We start from the raw sequence: 17,324 nt of genomic DNA, 5'->3' as shown, positions 1-17,324 counted from the left end.
TTCTAGCTGACCCCATCAAAATTCTTATCATTATCCACAATCTTGGCAGCCTATTTGATCCTGAACTGAGTTTCAGACCCTATATTCTTCTCCATCACAAAGACCACCAACTTCTACTTCCAGTGGCGTTCGGTGATTTCTGTGCAGCAATTAAAGCAATGATCCCAAAACCGACCCTACTGCATACTTCTCTCTGGTCAGAACAATATCTGTTCATCACTACGCTCTGCCTCTTATCCCTTAGCCTGTTATCCAAGTTACCACCATCCCTTCAATACCAGATGCTTCTATATTCTGAATAGGTCTGTTATGTGGTATCTGCCTCAGCTCATTTGCTGCTGAAACCCTCAGCCGTGCTTTTATCACCTCTAGACTTGGATATTCCAATGCTCCCCAAGTCGGCCTCCCATCTTCCACCTCTATAAGCTTGAAGAGGTACAGTACAGTGTAAATACAGTGTAAAACTCCCTCTACATTATCCCCATCAAACACTCCAGGGCAGGTACAGCACAGGTTAGTTACAAATTAAAGCTCCCTTTACACAGTTCCATCAAGCACTCTCAGGACAGGTTAGATATGGAGAAAAGCTCCCTTTATACTGTTCCATCAAGCACTCCCAGGACAGGTTAGATACAGAGTGAAGCTCCCTCTACACTGTCCCATCAAACACTCCCAGGGCAGGTACAGCCAGAGTTAGATACAGAGTAAAGCTCCCTCTACACTGTCCCATCAAGCACTCCCAGGACAGGTTAGATACAGAGTGAAGTTCCCGCTACACTGTCCCATCAAACACTCCTCACGCACAGCAACTCAAGGCCCCAGTGAACAGCAGGATTCACACCCTCTTGAACTCTCTTTTCAAGTTCCTTTTCAACTTTAGTTCTGACGAAGGGTCACTGACCTGAAACATTAACTCTGCTTCTCTCTCCACAGATGCTGCCAGACCTGCTGAGTATTTACAGCATTTCTTGTTTTTATTTCAGATTTCCAGCATCTGCAGCATTTTGCTTTTATTCCTTTCAACTTTCCCTTACGGTAATTGTTGGCTATTGATCTCGCGCTAGAGTTCAGCCTCAGATGGAGTTCACTATTCAATTCAAGCTTCATTCACAGGAACCCAATTAATGCATGAGATAAACTTGAAAAGAAATGCCAAAACAGAGGAGAAGCAAGAATAAAAATTCCTGATTAAATTGTTTGACCCTGGGGGTTGGTTTGAACAGTTTGCAAATAATTAGGTGGAGTTCTTTGCTTACAAATTAATTTTTAATGTCAGTGCTCAACTGAAAGGAGGGACCATAAAATCATTTAAATTATCTACAGATGCCAGAACAGCAATTAGCAGCTTGGATCAATAGCGAGCATACTCCTGCAAGCACATTTTACATAGCACGAGCTGGGTCCTAAAACTATGTGACTAAACTTTGAACCTAACCATTAATGTGTCTCTAGTTGGTGTGAGTACAGTTTGTGTAAAATATCAGTGAGTTACAGTTTAATGGCAGCTATTTCTCTTTATTGAAAAGCTTGCAGTTTGTGTTGCACTTATTTTGGCCCATGAGTTGAAAACTCCTGCTTTTCACTGTCAGCCGAAGCTCAGTTGGTAATACTCTTGTGTCTGAGTTGGAAGGTTGTGGGTTCAATCTCCATTCTAGAGCTTTGAGCATATAATCCAGGCTGATACTCCAGTGCAATACTGAAGTGCTGCACTGTTGAGGTCCTGTCTTTCAGATGAAATACTAAACCAAGGCTCCATTTGTGCAGATGGAAATTATCTCATTGCCAATGTTCAAAGAAGAGCCAATGAGTTTGTCCTGGTTAATATTTATATCAACATCACTAAGATAAGCTATCTGGTCATATGTCATATTTTTGCTGATAGGATCTTGCTGTGTGCAAATTGGCTGCAACGTTACAACAGTGACTACACTTCAAAAGAACATCATTGGCTGTAAATAGCTTTGGGAAATCCCAAAGGTGTGATATAAGTGCAAGGCTTTCATTTGTTGATTTATAATTGGACTCGTTTCCCGAGAGTGTTCAACAATCAGTCAAAGCAGGGGCTTATTGTTCCAATCCCCAGTCACAACACCAGATATTAGGAGTAATGGTAAACCCCTGATTGCAGGGGATGCAGAGATGTGGGGCTTAAAAAAATATCTGCAGCAGACATGGAGTTTCTAATATCTGCTGAGGATATTGTGTGCTGTGAGCTCAGCACCTCTCTCGACACATGACCATCCAGTGATGATCCCCACCAATAATGCATGTTTACAAACCAGACCCTGACAAACATCAAACACCAAAGAGACATTGCAAAGTAGCATTTTAACAATGGTTTTATTCCACAAAAAGAAATTTCTTGACACATAATCGTTATAGCACTGAACATAGGAACATAAGGAATAGGAGCACGAGTAGACCATATGGCCCATCAAGCTTGCTCCGCCATTCAATACCATTTTGGCTGAATTTCGGCTTCAACTTCGCTTTGCTGTCTGTTCACCATATCCCTTGATTCCCTGAAGGACCAAAAATCTGTCTATTCCAGTCTTAAATATATACAACAACTGAACACCCACAACCTTTTGAGTGAAGTAATTTCTCCTCATCTCAGTCCTAAATGATCAGCCCCTTATCCCAAGACTGTGCCCCCTTGTTCTACATTCCCCAGCCAGGGGAAACAACCTCTCAGTATCTACCCTGTCGGTCCCTTCAAAATCTTTACTGTTTCAATGAGATCACCTCTCATTCTTCTAAACTCTAGAGAATATAAGCCTAATTTATTCAGCTTCTCATCATAGGACAACCCTCTCATCCCAGGGACCAATCTAGTGAACCTTTGCTGTACCACCTCCAATGCAAGTATATCCCTCCTTAAATATGGAGACCAAAACTGCGCACAGTACTCCAAGTGTGGTCTCACCAAAGCCCTGTACAATTGTAGCAAGACCTCATTATTCTTATACTCCAATCCCCTTTCAATAAAGGCCAACATGCTATTTGTCTTCCTAATTGATGGCTGCACCTGCATGCTAACTTTGTGTTCCTTGTACAAGTACACCCGAGTCTCTCTGAACATCAACATTTACAAGTTTCATGCCTTTTAAAAGCTACGCTGCTTTTCTATTCTTATGTCCAACGTGACTAACCTCACACTTCCCCACATTATACTCCATCTGCCACCTTGTTGCCCACTCACTTAATCTGTCAATATCTCTGCAGCCTCACAGCTTTGTGTCATCAGCAAACTTAGTTACATTACTCTCTGTTTCTTCATCTAAGTCATTAATATAGATTGTAAATAGCTGAGGCCCCAGCACTGATTGTTGCGACACTCCACTAGTTACAGCCTGCAAACTTGAAAACGCCCCATTTCCCTACTCTCTGCTTCCTGTCCATTAACCAATCCTCTATCCATGCTAATATATCACCCCCAACTCCATGAGCCCTTACCTTGCCTATTAACCTTGTGGCACCTTATCGAATGCCTTTTGGAAATCCAAGTACACCACGTCTACTGGTTCCCCTTTACCCTACCAGCTACATCCTCAAAAAACTCTAATAAATTTGTCAAACAGGATTTCCCTTTTGTAAAACCATGTTGATTTGTTCTAATCATACTGTGCTTTTCTAAGTGCATTGTGAAGATTTCCTTCATAATCGATTCCAGCATTTTCCTGACAACTGATGTTGGGCTAACTGGCCCTGTTTTCTCTCTCCCTCTTTTCTTCAATAGCGGTGTTACATTTGATGTTAACAATGATGTTAAACTCTTTAGAATTTGCCATCTGACGTTTTGACTTGTATTTTGTATTACAGTTTGTGATGAGACAGTTCATGGAGTGTACACTGCACACTGTTTAAACTATTGAACCCTCTAACCTGCTATAGGAACATCAATAGCCAAGGAAACATAAATGCTCAACAGTCAGCACTTTTAGTCTGAAGTGCTTGCCCTGTCTCTGCCTTAAATTGGCACTGGGTGGGAACGTTTATTGCCAGAGAAATTGTAGGGTAGAATTGTGCAACGTTTTCTTCTGTGCTTCTGGGACTCGCTGAAGGGTGATGGAGATGGGGAGGATGTGCGGTGGAGCGATGACAGGTGCAGGTAGGGGGTGAAAGTAGGAGAAAATGCATTGGATCTGTTGTAAGCAGATAAACAGTGGTCCTTCCCAATGGGGGCGATTGGAATCCTTTGTAATTATTCTTGCCAGTCTTCTCCCTGACAGTCCCGACTCCTTTCTCAGGTTTGGCCCCACAGTTGCTGCTGTCCTCTGTTATCTGGTCCATGGGCCCATTCTGCACCTGTGACTCTCGACAGTGGTGAATGACACACTATTAAACAATGGTGGGGGGGAGGGGGAATTCGCTGCCAGGCCCCATCCTGCCCTCACCCAACATTTACACTGACACACTCGCCAGCAAGGGTTGACAGAGAGTGTTGAGGAGCAGGTGTCCTGTTTGATGCCTTTCCCTCCCATACCCACACCAGCTGGGTTACATTGCCTGTATCATGGCCTTGTTGGTCTTGGCCAGCTCTGCAACTGACTGTAGAGCAAGGCAGGGCCCCGCTTACTCCACATGGTGCAGTCCCAGTGGGGAGTGGGGAAAGCTGTCTCGGAGAGCTGGCTGCTGACAAGAAATATCCCACTGCCAAGTTTCTGCCAGTCTGTTGTGTTGGTGTGCTGGAAGTGTCCTATTTTTCGATAGATTTAACTGTGAGTTGAAACTAATCTTTGCTGAATTTCTTGTATCCATTTTATGATGTGAGGTAAACTTCCAGGAGGCTGGCGGCTGAATGCATCCTGTAGAATATTCCCAGTGGAAGGCCAACATTGACTATAGTCACCCACATTTGGAAACCATAAAATTTTTCTTCAAGACCGTTAGCAAAATGGGGCCGAGCACCAAAGGCTGGCATGATCCAGAACTACGGAAAGAGAAATCAACATTTCAAAACTTCTGTTAGCTTCATGGGAAAGCAAGAATAACTCCCGAGGTAAGGTCACTGTTATGACTGCTTTCCGACCCACTGTAGCTTGTACCCTTGGACCACTGTGAGTAACACTCGAGTTATGGGGGAGGTAACAAAGACTTCCTTAAAGTTTCTTTCTCCTGCTGAGGGTCTGAACAACAACAGCTTGCATTTACATAGCACCTTTAATATCATAAAACATCCCAAGTGCTTCATATGAGCGTAATCAGACACAAACTGACTCTGAGCCAAAGTAGGAGATACCAGGGCAGATGACTGAAAGCTTGGCCAAAGAGGCAGATTTTAAGCAGAATCTTATCGGAGGAGAAAGAGAAGCAGAGAGATTCAGGGAAGGAATTCCACAGCTTAGGGTCTTGACAGTTGAAGGCTCGGCCGCCAATGGTGTGATGAAGGAAGTGGGGAATGGACAAGGGGTCTGAGTTGGCAGCACAGCAGAGATCTTGGAGTGCTGAAGGACTGGAGGAGGCTACCGAGACAGGGAGAGACGAGGCCATGGAAGGATGAGAGTTTTCAGTTTGAGCAGTTGGTACACAAGAACCCCGTATCGGTCAGTGAACATAGGGTAATGGAGTCTTGATGAGGGTTAAGATATACTCAGGGTTTTGGATGATCTGAAGTTTATGGAAGGTGTAAGTGGGAGGCTGGCCTGGAGTGCATTGGAATAGTCAAGCCTGGAAGTAACAAAGGCTTAGATGAAGGTACAGCAGTAAATGAGCTGAGATAGGGGCAGAGACTGGCAATGTTACAGACATGGAAGTAAGCGGTCTTGATGATGGATAGGATATGGGGTCAGAAGCTGAGCTCTGGGCCAAGTAAGATGCCAAGGTTGAGAAAAGTCTGGTTCAGCCTCAGACAGTGGTCGGGAGGTAGGTGGAGTTGATGGCCAGGGAATGGAATTTGTGGTGGAGAATATTGTTGGTGGCTTCAGTCTTCCCAATGCTGACTGACCTGTTGGATTTCCTGGGTATTTTTGTTTCTGAAATATCCTTATTACTTCTCATTTGTGCACTGTTTGCGGCAGGTTTCTGGATACATTGGGCTTAAGAATATTCTTCTGTCAAACTATTTAGGTTAAAGCACACCTGCAGCCTCATTGGATAAATATTTCAATGAGAGATCATTGGCTCTCACACATCAGCCACATGGAATAGAGTCACATCATTGGCAGTGATTCCCTTGAAATGGACACTATCTTCCACACATCTGTCATGTACACTGGGACATGGAGGCTGCATTGTCTCTCCATGCGATTCCCACCCTTCCAGCCTGAGAGAAGATTTCTCCAATTCCACAATCCTTCCAAATAACCTGAAGGGTCTGATCAGTTAAACGGATTGTTCCGTCCCTCACTCCCTTTAGCATGGCTGCAATGTGCCCACTCCACCATTGGTTTGCTGCACTGTGTGGCATTTATAGCATTGGCATGTTTATTAAAGGGTTAAAGGGTGATCGGTGCCAATGGTGCAAACTTTCTCTGACTGGATGCTCAGCCATCAGTTACAACACATTGCAGCTCCAAACACTCCAGGTAAACTCACCTCACGACAAGTTTGGTTAACAGGGAAAGGTGACCTCTAATTTAATAAACCATCAGTGCAATAACAGTAAATTATAGTGCTTAAAATGAAATATATCGATATGGATATCTGGTGCGGAGATCAGAAAAAGGGAGAATAACCTTAAAATTGAGAGCTCGGCTATTCAGGGGTGATGTTAGGAAGCACTTCTTCGCACAAAGGGTAGTGGAAATCTGGAACTTTCTTCCCCCAAAAAAACTGTTGATGCCTGAGGGTCAATGGAAAATTTCCAAACCAAGATTGCTAGATCTTTGTTGGGTAAGGGTATTAAGGAATGTGGAGCAAAAGCTGGTAAATGGAGTTCAGACACAGATCAGCCATGAGCTAATTAAATGGCGGAATGGGCTTGAGGGGCTGAATGGCCTCCTCTTGTCCCTATACTGCTTTAAATCCATGTTGAGAAGCGGGTGGTAGAACTGACCCCTGAAAAAGGCTGGAAGGTTTTGTTCACCCTAATGTGCTTTAGCAAAACCCCCACCAGATACAGATCAACTGGTCTTTTCTTTCATTTGTTGCTTCTGAGACCATGCTGCACATAAATTATCAGCCACAGCCACCTCTATAAGACTGACCACAATTTGAAAACTAATTCATTGGCTCGCCTGAGGAATGTGAAAGGCTCATGTTCTCAAACTTACAATGACATTGCACAAGAGTAAAAATGAGCAGATCTCCTTCAGTATCCTTCTCTTCCAGCTGAGCCGATGGGGTGAGGCTGAGAGTCGATCTCCATGGATATTGTATGAATGTTCCTGATGGCTTGGAACAGCTTCCTGACCATTGGTGATGCTGGTTGAGATGGAGTTAGTTTGGGAAAGGGTCCTCTGGAAGGGGTGTTTCATGGCATCCCCCGGGAGGCGGTGGGAGATGTTCATGTTGACGTACACCTCGCTGGTGGAATCCCTGACATAAGAACGGGTATTCCTAGCACCTGACTGACTCTCCTCTACAAATGATTCCCTACACAAACCTTCAACGATAAAGGTATTTTGCAGAATGTGCTGAATGATCGTTAGGAGGGAGAAGAGAAGGTTCAGGACAGTTAGCAGCTCATGGGGTTGGACAGCCACAAGCGCTACAACACTGAAGTATGATATGAGAAACTGGCCCAAAGCTGCCCCCAGCAGTAGGCCCACATCTAGACTCCTGGTGGGGTTTTTGTCACTGTTACCACGCCTTTTATCAAACCGGTAGACAAGAGAGCCAAGCAAGGAACTGATGGACATCAGGGTGAGTGCCACAATGTTAAAGATGTAATAGGCAATTAGAGCACGTGTCCTTGTTCCTTCATCTGTCATTTCCAGCTCATAGATAATGAAGATCCCCAGGCCTATCAGGACCATAGCAACCCCAAGGATTGGGCCCAGGATGATGCCATGGAAGTGGAATTTGAGCTTGCCGCACTGTCCGTGGTCATCTATCAATCTGCCGACATTCTTCCACATCACATAACACATTGCCGAGGCAAGCAGACTGTACTCAATGTTGAACGGGTACAGGTAGTAATAAACAGACAGGAAGATGTGGCAGACATTCGTGGAGCACAGACATTCACTGTCCTCACCAGCTAAAAAGCAAAACAAGAAATTGGTTTTAGCACAGATTTACTAATTTGATGCTGGAGGCAACCAACTGAGCTCCATGGTGTCTAGTTGGCATTTGCGAAGATATATAACTTTCTACAGTTTATAAAACTGTGGTACAGCATTGGTGGGCACAGGTCAGTCACTGTATACTACTGTGGGTACAGTACTGGTGGATACAGGTCTGTCACTGTTTAACACTGGGGTACAGTACTGGTGGATACAGGTCTGTCACTGTATAACACTGGGGTACAGTATTGGTGGGTACAGGTCTGTCACTGTTTAACACTGGGGTACAGTACTGGTGGATATAGGTCTGTCACTGTTTAACATTGGGGTACAGTACTGGTGGGTACAGGTCTGTCACTGTATAACACAGGTACAGTACTGGCGGGTACAGGTCTGTCACTGTATAACACTGGGGTACAGTATTGGTGGGTACAGGTCTGTCACTGTATAACACAGGTACAGTACTGGCGGGTATAGGTCTGTCACTGTTTAACTCTGAGGTACAGTACTGGTGGGTACAGGTCTGTCTATGTATAACAGGTACATTACTGGTGGGATTAGAATAGATAGGTGCTTGATGGCTGGCACAGACACGATGGGCCGAAGGGCCTGTTTCTTTGCTGTATAACTCCATGACTGTATAGTGGGTACAGGTCAGTCACTGTATAACACTGGGGTACAGTACTGGTGGGTACAGGTCAGTCACTGTATAACACTGGGGTACAGTACTGGTGAGTACAGGTCTGTCACTATAACATGGGTACAGTACTGGTAGGTACAGGTCTGTGACTGTATAACACTGGGGTACAGTACTGGTGGGTACAGGTCTGTCACTGTATAACAGTGCAGGGGGTGTTTAGGGAGTTAGGTAGAAAGTTAAAAGGCAGAACCTCTAGGGTTGTAATCTCTGGATTACTCCCTGTGCCAGGTGCCAGTGAGGCTAGAAATAGGAAGATAGTGCAGCTAAACACGTGGCTGAACAGCTGGTGTAGAAGGGAGGGTTTCAGATATCTGGACCATTGGGATCTCTTCAGGGACAGGTGGTACCTGTACAAGAAGGACGGGTTGCATCTAAACTGGAGGTGCACAAATATCCTGGCTGCGAGGTTTGCTAGCGTCACTCGGGAGGGTTTAAACTAGTATGGCAGGGGGGTGGGAACCAGAGCAGTAGGACAGCAAGCGAAATCAATGAGGGGGAACTGGTAAATAAGGCCAGTAAGACTAAGAGGAAGAGCAGGCAGGGAGATGTTGCTGAGCATAGCAGGACTGGTGGTCTGAAGTGCATTTGTTTCAATGTGAGAAGTATAACAGGTAAGGCAGATGAATTTAGAGCTTGGATTAGTACTTGGAACTATGATGTTGTTGCTATTACAGAGACTTGGTTGAGGGAAGGACAAGATTTGCAGCTAAATGTTCCAGGATTTAGAAGCTTCAGCCGGGATAGAGGGGGATGTAAAAGGGGTGGGGGAGTTGCATTACTTGTTAAGGAGAATATCACAGCTGTACTGCGGGAGGACACCTCTGAGGGGTCGTGCAGCGAGGCAATATGGGTGGAGCTCAGGAATAGGAAGGGTGCAGTCACGATGTTGGGGGTTTACTACAGGCCTCCCAACAGCCAGCGGGAGGTAGAGGAGCAGATATGTAGACAGATTTTGGAAAGATGTAAAGGTAACAGGGTTGTAGTGGTGGGTGATTTTAACTTCCCCAATATTGACTGGGACTCACTTAGTGCTAGGGGCTTGGATGGGGCAGAATTTGTAAGGAGCATCCAGGAGGGCTTCTTGAAACAATATGCAGATAGTCCAACTAGGGATGGGGCCATACTGGACCTAGTATTGGGGAATGAGCCCAGCCAGGTGGTCAAAGTTTCAGTAGGGGAGCATTTCGGGAACAGTGACCATAATTCCATAAGTTTTAAGGTACTTGTGGATAAGGATAAGAGTAGTCCTCGGGTGAAGGTGCTAAATTGGGGGAAGGCTGATTATAACAATATTAGGCAGGAACTGAAGAATTTAGATTGGGGGTGGCTATTTGAGGGTAAATCAGCATCTGACATGTGGGAGTCTTTCAAATGTCAGTTGATTAGAATCCAGGACCAGCATGTTCCTGTGAGGAAGAAGGATAAGTTTGGCAAGTTTCGGGAACCTTGCATAATGCGGGATATTGTGAGCCTTGTCAAAAAGAAAAAGGAAGCATTCATAAGGACTGGAATGCTAGGAACAGACAAATCCCTTGAGGAATATAAAGACAGTAGGAAGGAACTTAAGCAAGGAGTCAGGAGGGCTAAAAGGGGTCATGAAAAGTCATTGGCAAACAGGATTAAGGATAATCCCAAGGCTTTTTATACGTATATAAAGAGCAAGAGGGTAACTATGGAAAGGGTTGGCCCACTCAAGGACAGAGAAGGGAATCTACGTGTGGAGCCAGAGGAAATGGGCGAGGTACTAAATGAGTACTTTGCATCAGTATTCACCAAAGAGAAGGATTTGGTGGATGATGAGCCTAGGGAAGGGAGTGTAGATAGTCTCAGTCATCTCATTATCAAAAAGGAGGAGGTGTTGGGTGTCTTGCAAAGCACTAAGGTAGATAAGTCCCCAGGGCCTGATGGGATCTATCCCAGAATACTAAGGGAGGCAAGGGAAGAAATTGCTGGGGCCTTGATAGAAATCTTTGCATCCTCATTGGCTACAGGTGAGGATAATCCAGGAAATTGTAGGCCGGTGAGCCTTACATCAGTGGTAGGGTAATTATTAGAGAGGTTTCTTCGGGACAGGATTTACTCCCATTTGGAAACAAATGAACTTATTAGCGAGAGGCAGCATGGTTCTGTGAAGGGGAGGTCGTGTCTCACTAACATGATTGAGTTTTTTGAGGAAGTGACAAAGATGATTGATGAAGGAAGGGCAATGGATGTTATCTATATGGACTTCAGCAAAGCCTTTGACAAGGTCCCTCATGGCAGACTGGTGCAAAAGGTGAAGTCACACGGGATCAGAGGTGAGCTGGCAAGATGGATACAGAACTGGCTCGGTCACAGAAGACAGAGGGTAACAGTGGAAGGGTGCTTTTCTGAATGGAGGGATGTGACTAGTGGTGTTCCGCAGGGATCGGTGCTGGGACCTTTGCTGTTTGTAGTATATATAAATGATTTGGAGGAAAATGTAGCTGGTATGATTAGTAAGTTTGCGGACGACACAAAGGTTGGTGGAGTTGCGGATAATGATGAGGGTTGTCAGAGGATACAGCAGGATATAGATCGGTTGGAGACTTGGGCGGAGAAATGGCAGATGGAGTTTAGTCCGGACAAATGTGAGGCAATGCATTTTGGAAGGTCGAATGCAGGTGGGAAGTTTACAGAAAATGGCAGAACCCTTAGGAGTATTGACAGGCAGAGAGATCTGGGCGTACAGGTCCACAGGTCACAGAAAGTGGCAACGCAGGTGGATAAGGTAGTCAAGAAGGCATACGGCATGCTTGCCTTCATTGGTCGGGGCATAGAGTATAAAAATTGACAAGTCATGCTGCAGCTGTACAGAAATTTAGTTAGGCCACACTTAGAATATTGCGTGCAATTCTGGTCGCCACACTACCAGAAGGACATGGAGGCTTTGGAGAGGGTACAGAAGAGGTTTACCAGGATGTTGCTTGGTCTGGAGGGCATTAGCTATGAGGAGAGATTGGATAAACTCGGATTGTTTTCACTGGAATGACGGAGGTGGAGGGGTGACATAATAGAGGTTTACAGTGGATAATCAGATGCTTTTTCCCAGGGTGCAAGAGTCAGTTACTAGGGGACATAGCTTTAAGGTGAGAGGGGCAAAGTTTAGAGGGGATGTGCGAGGCAAGTTTTTTACACAGAAGGTGGTGAGTGCCTGGAAATTGCTGCCGGGGGAGGTGGTGGAAGCAGGTACGATAGCCACGTTTAACATTTAAGAGGCATCTTGACAAATACATGAATAGGATGGGAATAGAGGGATACGGTCCCCGGAAGTGCAGAAGGTTTTAGTTTAGGCAGGCATCAAGATCGGCGCAGGCTTGGAGGGCCGAATGGCCTGTTCCTGTGCTGTACTATTCTTTGTTCTTTGTTCTTTGTTCTATCACTGGGGTACAGTACTGGTGGGTACAGGTCTGTCACTGTATAACACGGGTACAGTACTGGTGGGTACAGGTCTGTCACTATATAACACGGGTACAGTACTGGTGGGTACAGGTCTGTCACTGTATAACACTGGGGTACAGTACTGGTGGGTACAGGTCTGTCACTGTATAAGACTGGGGTACAGTACTGGTGGGTACAGGTCTGTCACTATATAATACGTTTACAGTACTGGTGGGTACAGGTCTGTCACTATATTACACGGGTACAGTACTGGTGGGTACAGGTCTGTCACCGTATAACACTGGGGTACAGTACTGGTGGGTACAAGTCTGTCACTATATAACACGGGTACAGTACTGGTGGGTACAAGTATGTCACTGTATAACACTGGGGTACAGTACTGGTGTGGACAGGTCTGTCACTGTTTAACACTGGGATACAGTACTGGTGGGGACAGGTCTGTCACTGTTTAACACTGGGGTACAGTACTGGTGGGTACAGGTCAGTCACTGCATAACACTGGGATACAGTACTGGTGGATACAGGTCTGTCACTGTTTAACACTGGGGTACAGTACTGGTGGATACAGGTCTGTCACTGTTTAACATTGGGGTACAGTACTGGTGGGTAATGGTCTGTCACTGTTTAACACTGGGGTACAGTACTGGTGGATACAGGTCTGTCACTGTTTAACACTGGGGTACAGTACTGGTGGATACAGGTCTGTCACTGTTTAACACTGGGGTACAGTACTGGTGGATGCAGGTCTGTCACTGTTTAACACTGGGGTACATTACTGGTGGATACAGGTCTGTCACTGTTTAACATTGGGGTACAGTACTGGAGGATACAGGTCTGTCACTGTTTAACATTGGGGTACAGTACTGGTGGGTACAAGTCTGTCACTGTATAACACTGGGGTACAGTACTGGTGGGTACAGGTCTGTCACTGTTTAACACTGGGGTACAGTACTGGTGGGTACAGGTCTGTCACTATATAATACGTGTACAGTACTGGTGGGTACAGGTCTGTCACTATATAATACGTGTACAGTACTGGTGGGTACAGGTCTGTCACTATATTACACGGGTACAGTACTGGTGGGTACAGGTCTGTCACTATATAACACGGGTACAGTACTGGTGGGTACAAGTATGTCACTGTATAACACTGGGGTACAGTACTGGTGTGGACAGGTCTGTCACTGTTTAACACTGGGGTACAGTACTGGTGGGTACAGGTCTGTCACTGTATAACACTGGGGTACAGTACTGGTGGATACAGGTCTGTCACTGTTTAACACTGGGGTACAGTACTGGTGGATACAGGTCTGTCACTGTTTAACACTGGGGTACAGCACTGGTGTGGACAGGTCTGTCACTGTTTAACACTGGGGTACAGTACTGGTGGATACAGGTCTGTCACTGTTTAACACTGGGGTACAGTACTGGTGGATACAGGTCTGTCACTGTTTAACACTGGGGTACAGTACTGGTGGATACAGGTCTGTCACTGCATAACACTGGGGTACTGTACTGGTGGATACAGGTCTGTCACTGTTTAACATTGGGGTACAGTACTGGTGGATACAGGTCTGTCGCTGTTTAACATTGGGGTACAGTACTGGTGGGTACAAGTATGTCACTGTATAACACTGGGGTACAGTACTGGTGTGGACAGCTCTGACACTGTTTAACACTGGGGTACAGTACTGGTGGGTACAGGTCTGTCACTAGATAATACGTGTACAGTACTGGTGGGTACAGGTCTGTCACTATATAACACGGGTACAGTACTGGTGGGTACAAGTATGTCACTGTATAACACTGGGGTACAGTACTGGTGTGGTCAGGTCTGTCACTGTTTAACACTGGGGTACAGTACTGGTGGATACAGGTCTGTCACTGTATAACACTGGGGTACAGTACTGGTGTGGTCAGGTCTGTCACTGTTTAACACTGGGGTACAGTACTGGTGGATACAGGTCTGTCACTGTATAACACTGGGGTACAGTACTCGTGGGTACAGGTCTGTCACTATATAATACGTGTACATTACTGGTGGGTACAGGTCTGTCACTATATTACACGGGTACAGTACTGGTGGGTACAGTTCTGTCACTATATAACACGGGTACAGTACTGGTGGGTACAAGTATGTCACTGTATAACACTGGTGTACAGTACTGGTGTGGACAGGTCTGTCACTGTTTAACACTGGGGTACAGTACTGGTGGATACAGGTCTGTCACTGTTTAACACTGGGGTACAGTACTGGTGGATACAGGTGTGTCACTGTTTAACATTGGGGTACAGTACTGGTGGGGACAGGTCTGTCACTGTTTAACACTGGGGTACAGTACTGGTGTGGACAGGTCTGTCACTGTTTAACACTGGGGTACAGTACTGGTGGATACAGGTCTGTCACTGTTTAACACTGGGGTACAGTACTGGTGGATACAGGTCTGTCACTGTTTAACACTGGGGTACAGCACTGGTGTGGACAGGTCTGTCACTGTATAACACTGGGGTACAGTACTGGTGGATACAGGTCTGTCACTGTTTAACACTGGGGTACAGTACTGGTGGATACAGGTCTGTCACTGTTTAACATTGGGGTACAGTACTGGTGGATACAGGTCTGTCGCTGTTTAACATTGGGGTACAGTACTGGTGGGTACAAGTATGTCACTGTATAACACTGGGGTACAGTACTGGTGTGGACAGCTCTGACACTGTTTAACACTGGGGTACAGTACTGGTGGGTACAGGTCTGTCACTAGATAATACGTGTACAGTACTGGTGGGTACAGGTCTGTCACTATATAACACGGGTACAGTACTGGTGGGTACAAGTATGTCACTGTATAACACTGGGGTACAGTACTGGTGTGGTCAGGTCTGTCACTGTTTAACACTGGGGTACAGTACTGGTGGATACAGGTCTGTCACTGTATAACACTGGGGAACAGTACTGGTGGGTACAGGTCTGTCACTATATAATACGTGTACAGTACTGGTGGGTACAGGTCTGTCACTATATTACACGGGTACAGTACTGGTGGGTACAGGTCTGTCACTATATAATACGTGTACAGTACTGGTGGGTACAGGTCTGTCACTATATTACACGGGTACAGTACTGGTGGGTACAGGTCTGTCACTATATAACACGGGTACAGTACTGGTGGGTACAAGTATGTCACTGTATAACACTGGGGTACAGTACTGGTGTGGACAGGTCTGTCACTGTTTAACACCGGGGTACAGTACTGGTGGGTACAGGTCTGTCACTGTATAACACTGGGGTACAGTATTGGTGGATACAGGTCTGTCACTGTTTAACACTGGGGTGCAGTACTGGTGGATACAGGTCTGTCACTGTTTAACACTGGGGTACAGTACTGGTGTGGACAGGTCTGTCACTGTTTAACACTGGGGTACAGTACTGGTGGATACAGGTCTGTCACTGTTTAACACTGGGGTACAGTGCTGGTGGATACAGGTCTGTCACTGTATAACACTGGGGTACTGTACTGGTGGATACAGGTCTGTCACTGTTTAACATTGGGGTACAGTACTGGTGGATACAGGTCTGTCGCTGTTTAACATTGGGGTACAGTACTGGTGGGTACTGGTCTGTCACTGTTTAACACTGGGGTACAGTACTGGTGGATACAGGTCTGTCACTGTATAACACTGGGGTACTGTACTGGTGGATACAGGTCTGTCACTGTTTAACATTGGGGTACAGTACTGGTGGATACAGGTCTGTCACTGTTTAACACTGGGGTACAGTACTGGTGTGGACAGGTCTGTCACTGTATAACACTGGGGTACAGTACTGGTGTGGACAGCTCTGACACGGTTTAACACTGGGGTACAGTACTGGTGGGTGCAGGTCTGTCACTAGATAATACGTGTACAGTACTGGTGGGTACAGGTCTGTCACTATATAACACTGGGGTACAGTACTGGTGTGGTCAGGTCTGTCACTGTTTAACACTGGGGTACAGTACTGGTGGATACAGGTCTGTCACTGTATAACACTGGGGGACAGTACTCGTGGGTACAGGTCTGTCATTATATAATACGTGTACAGTACTGGTGGGTACAGGTCTGTCACTATATTACACGGGTACAGTACTGGTGGGTACAGTTCTGTCACTATATAACACGGGTACAGTACTGGTGGGTACAAGTATGTCACTGTATAACACTGGTGTACAGTACTGGTGTGGACAGGTCTGTCACTGTTTAACACTGGGGTACAGTACTGGTGGATACAGGTCTGTCACTGTTTAACACTGGGGTACAGTACTGGTGGATACAGGTGTGTCACTGTTTAACATTGGGGTACAGTACTGGTGGGGACAGGTCTGTCACTGTTTAACACTGGGGTACAGTACTGGTGGGTACAGGGCTGTCACTGTATAACACTGGGGTACAGTACTGGTGGATACAGGTCTGTCACTGTTTAACACTGGGGTACAGTACTGGTGGATACAGGTCTGTCACTGTTTAACACTGGGGTACAGTACTGGTAGGTACAGGTCTGTCACTGTATAACACTGGGGTACAGTACTGGTGGATACAGGTCTGTCACTGTTTAACACTGGGGTACAGTACTAGTGGGTACAAGTATGTCACTGTATAACACTGGGGTACAGTACTGGTGGATACAGGTCTGTCGCTGTTTAACATTGGGGTACAGTACTGGTGGGTACAAGTATGTCACTGTATAACACTGGGGTACAGTACTGGTGGATACAGGTCTGTCGCTGTTTAACATTGGGGTACAGTACTGGTGGGTACAAGTATGTCACTGTATAACACTGGGGTACAGTACTGGTGTGGACAGGTCTGTCACTGTTGAACACTGGGGTACAGTACTGGTGGGTACAGGTCTGTCACTAGATAATACGTGTACAGTACTGGTGGGTACAGGTCTGTCACTATATTACACAGGTACAGTACTGGTGGATACAAGTATGTCACTGTATAACACTGGGGTACAGTACTGGTGTGGTCAGGTCTGTCACTGTTTAACGCTGGGG

The 17,324-nt window shown here is 45.8% G+C and overlaps 1 protein-coding gene across 1 annotated transcript in view; it reads right to left on the bottom strand.

Moving 5' to 3' along the window:
- Positions 1 to 4,762: 4,762 nt before the first annotated feature.
- LOC137384489 (proton channel OTOP2-like) overlaps positions 4,763 to 17,324 on the bottom strand; it is a 50,206-nt gene continuing 37,644 nt past the window's right edge. The window contains exons 5-6 of the mRNA XM_068058628.1: positions 7,215 to 8,143; positions 4,763 to 4,933 (exon numbers count right to left, since the gene is read on the bottom strand). Of these exons, the coding sequence (XP_067914729.1) occupies positions 4,763 to 4,933; positions 7,215 to 8,143 (1,100 nt within the window). The remainder of the gene's footprint in view (positions 4,934 to 7,214; positions 8,144 to 17,324) is intronic.

This window comes from Heterodontus francisci, chromosome 26, assembly GCF_036365525.1.
Source record: "Heterodontus francisci isolate sHetFra1 chromosome 26, sHetFra1.hap1, whole genome shotgun sequence".
NCBI classification, from domain to species: Eukaryota; Metazoa; Chordata; class Chondrichthyes; order Heterodontiformes; family Heterodontidae; genus Heterodontus; species Heterodontus francisci.
Note: the sequence above shows the minus strand (reverse complement) of the source record. Positions and strands in the feature narration are given on the sequence as shown.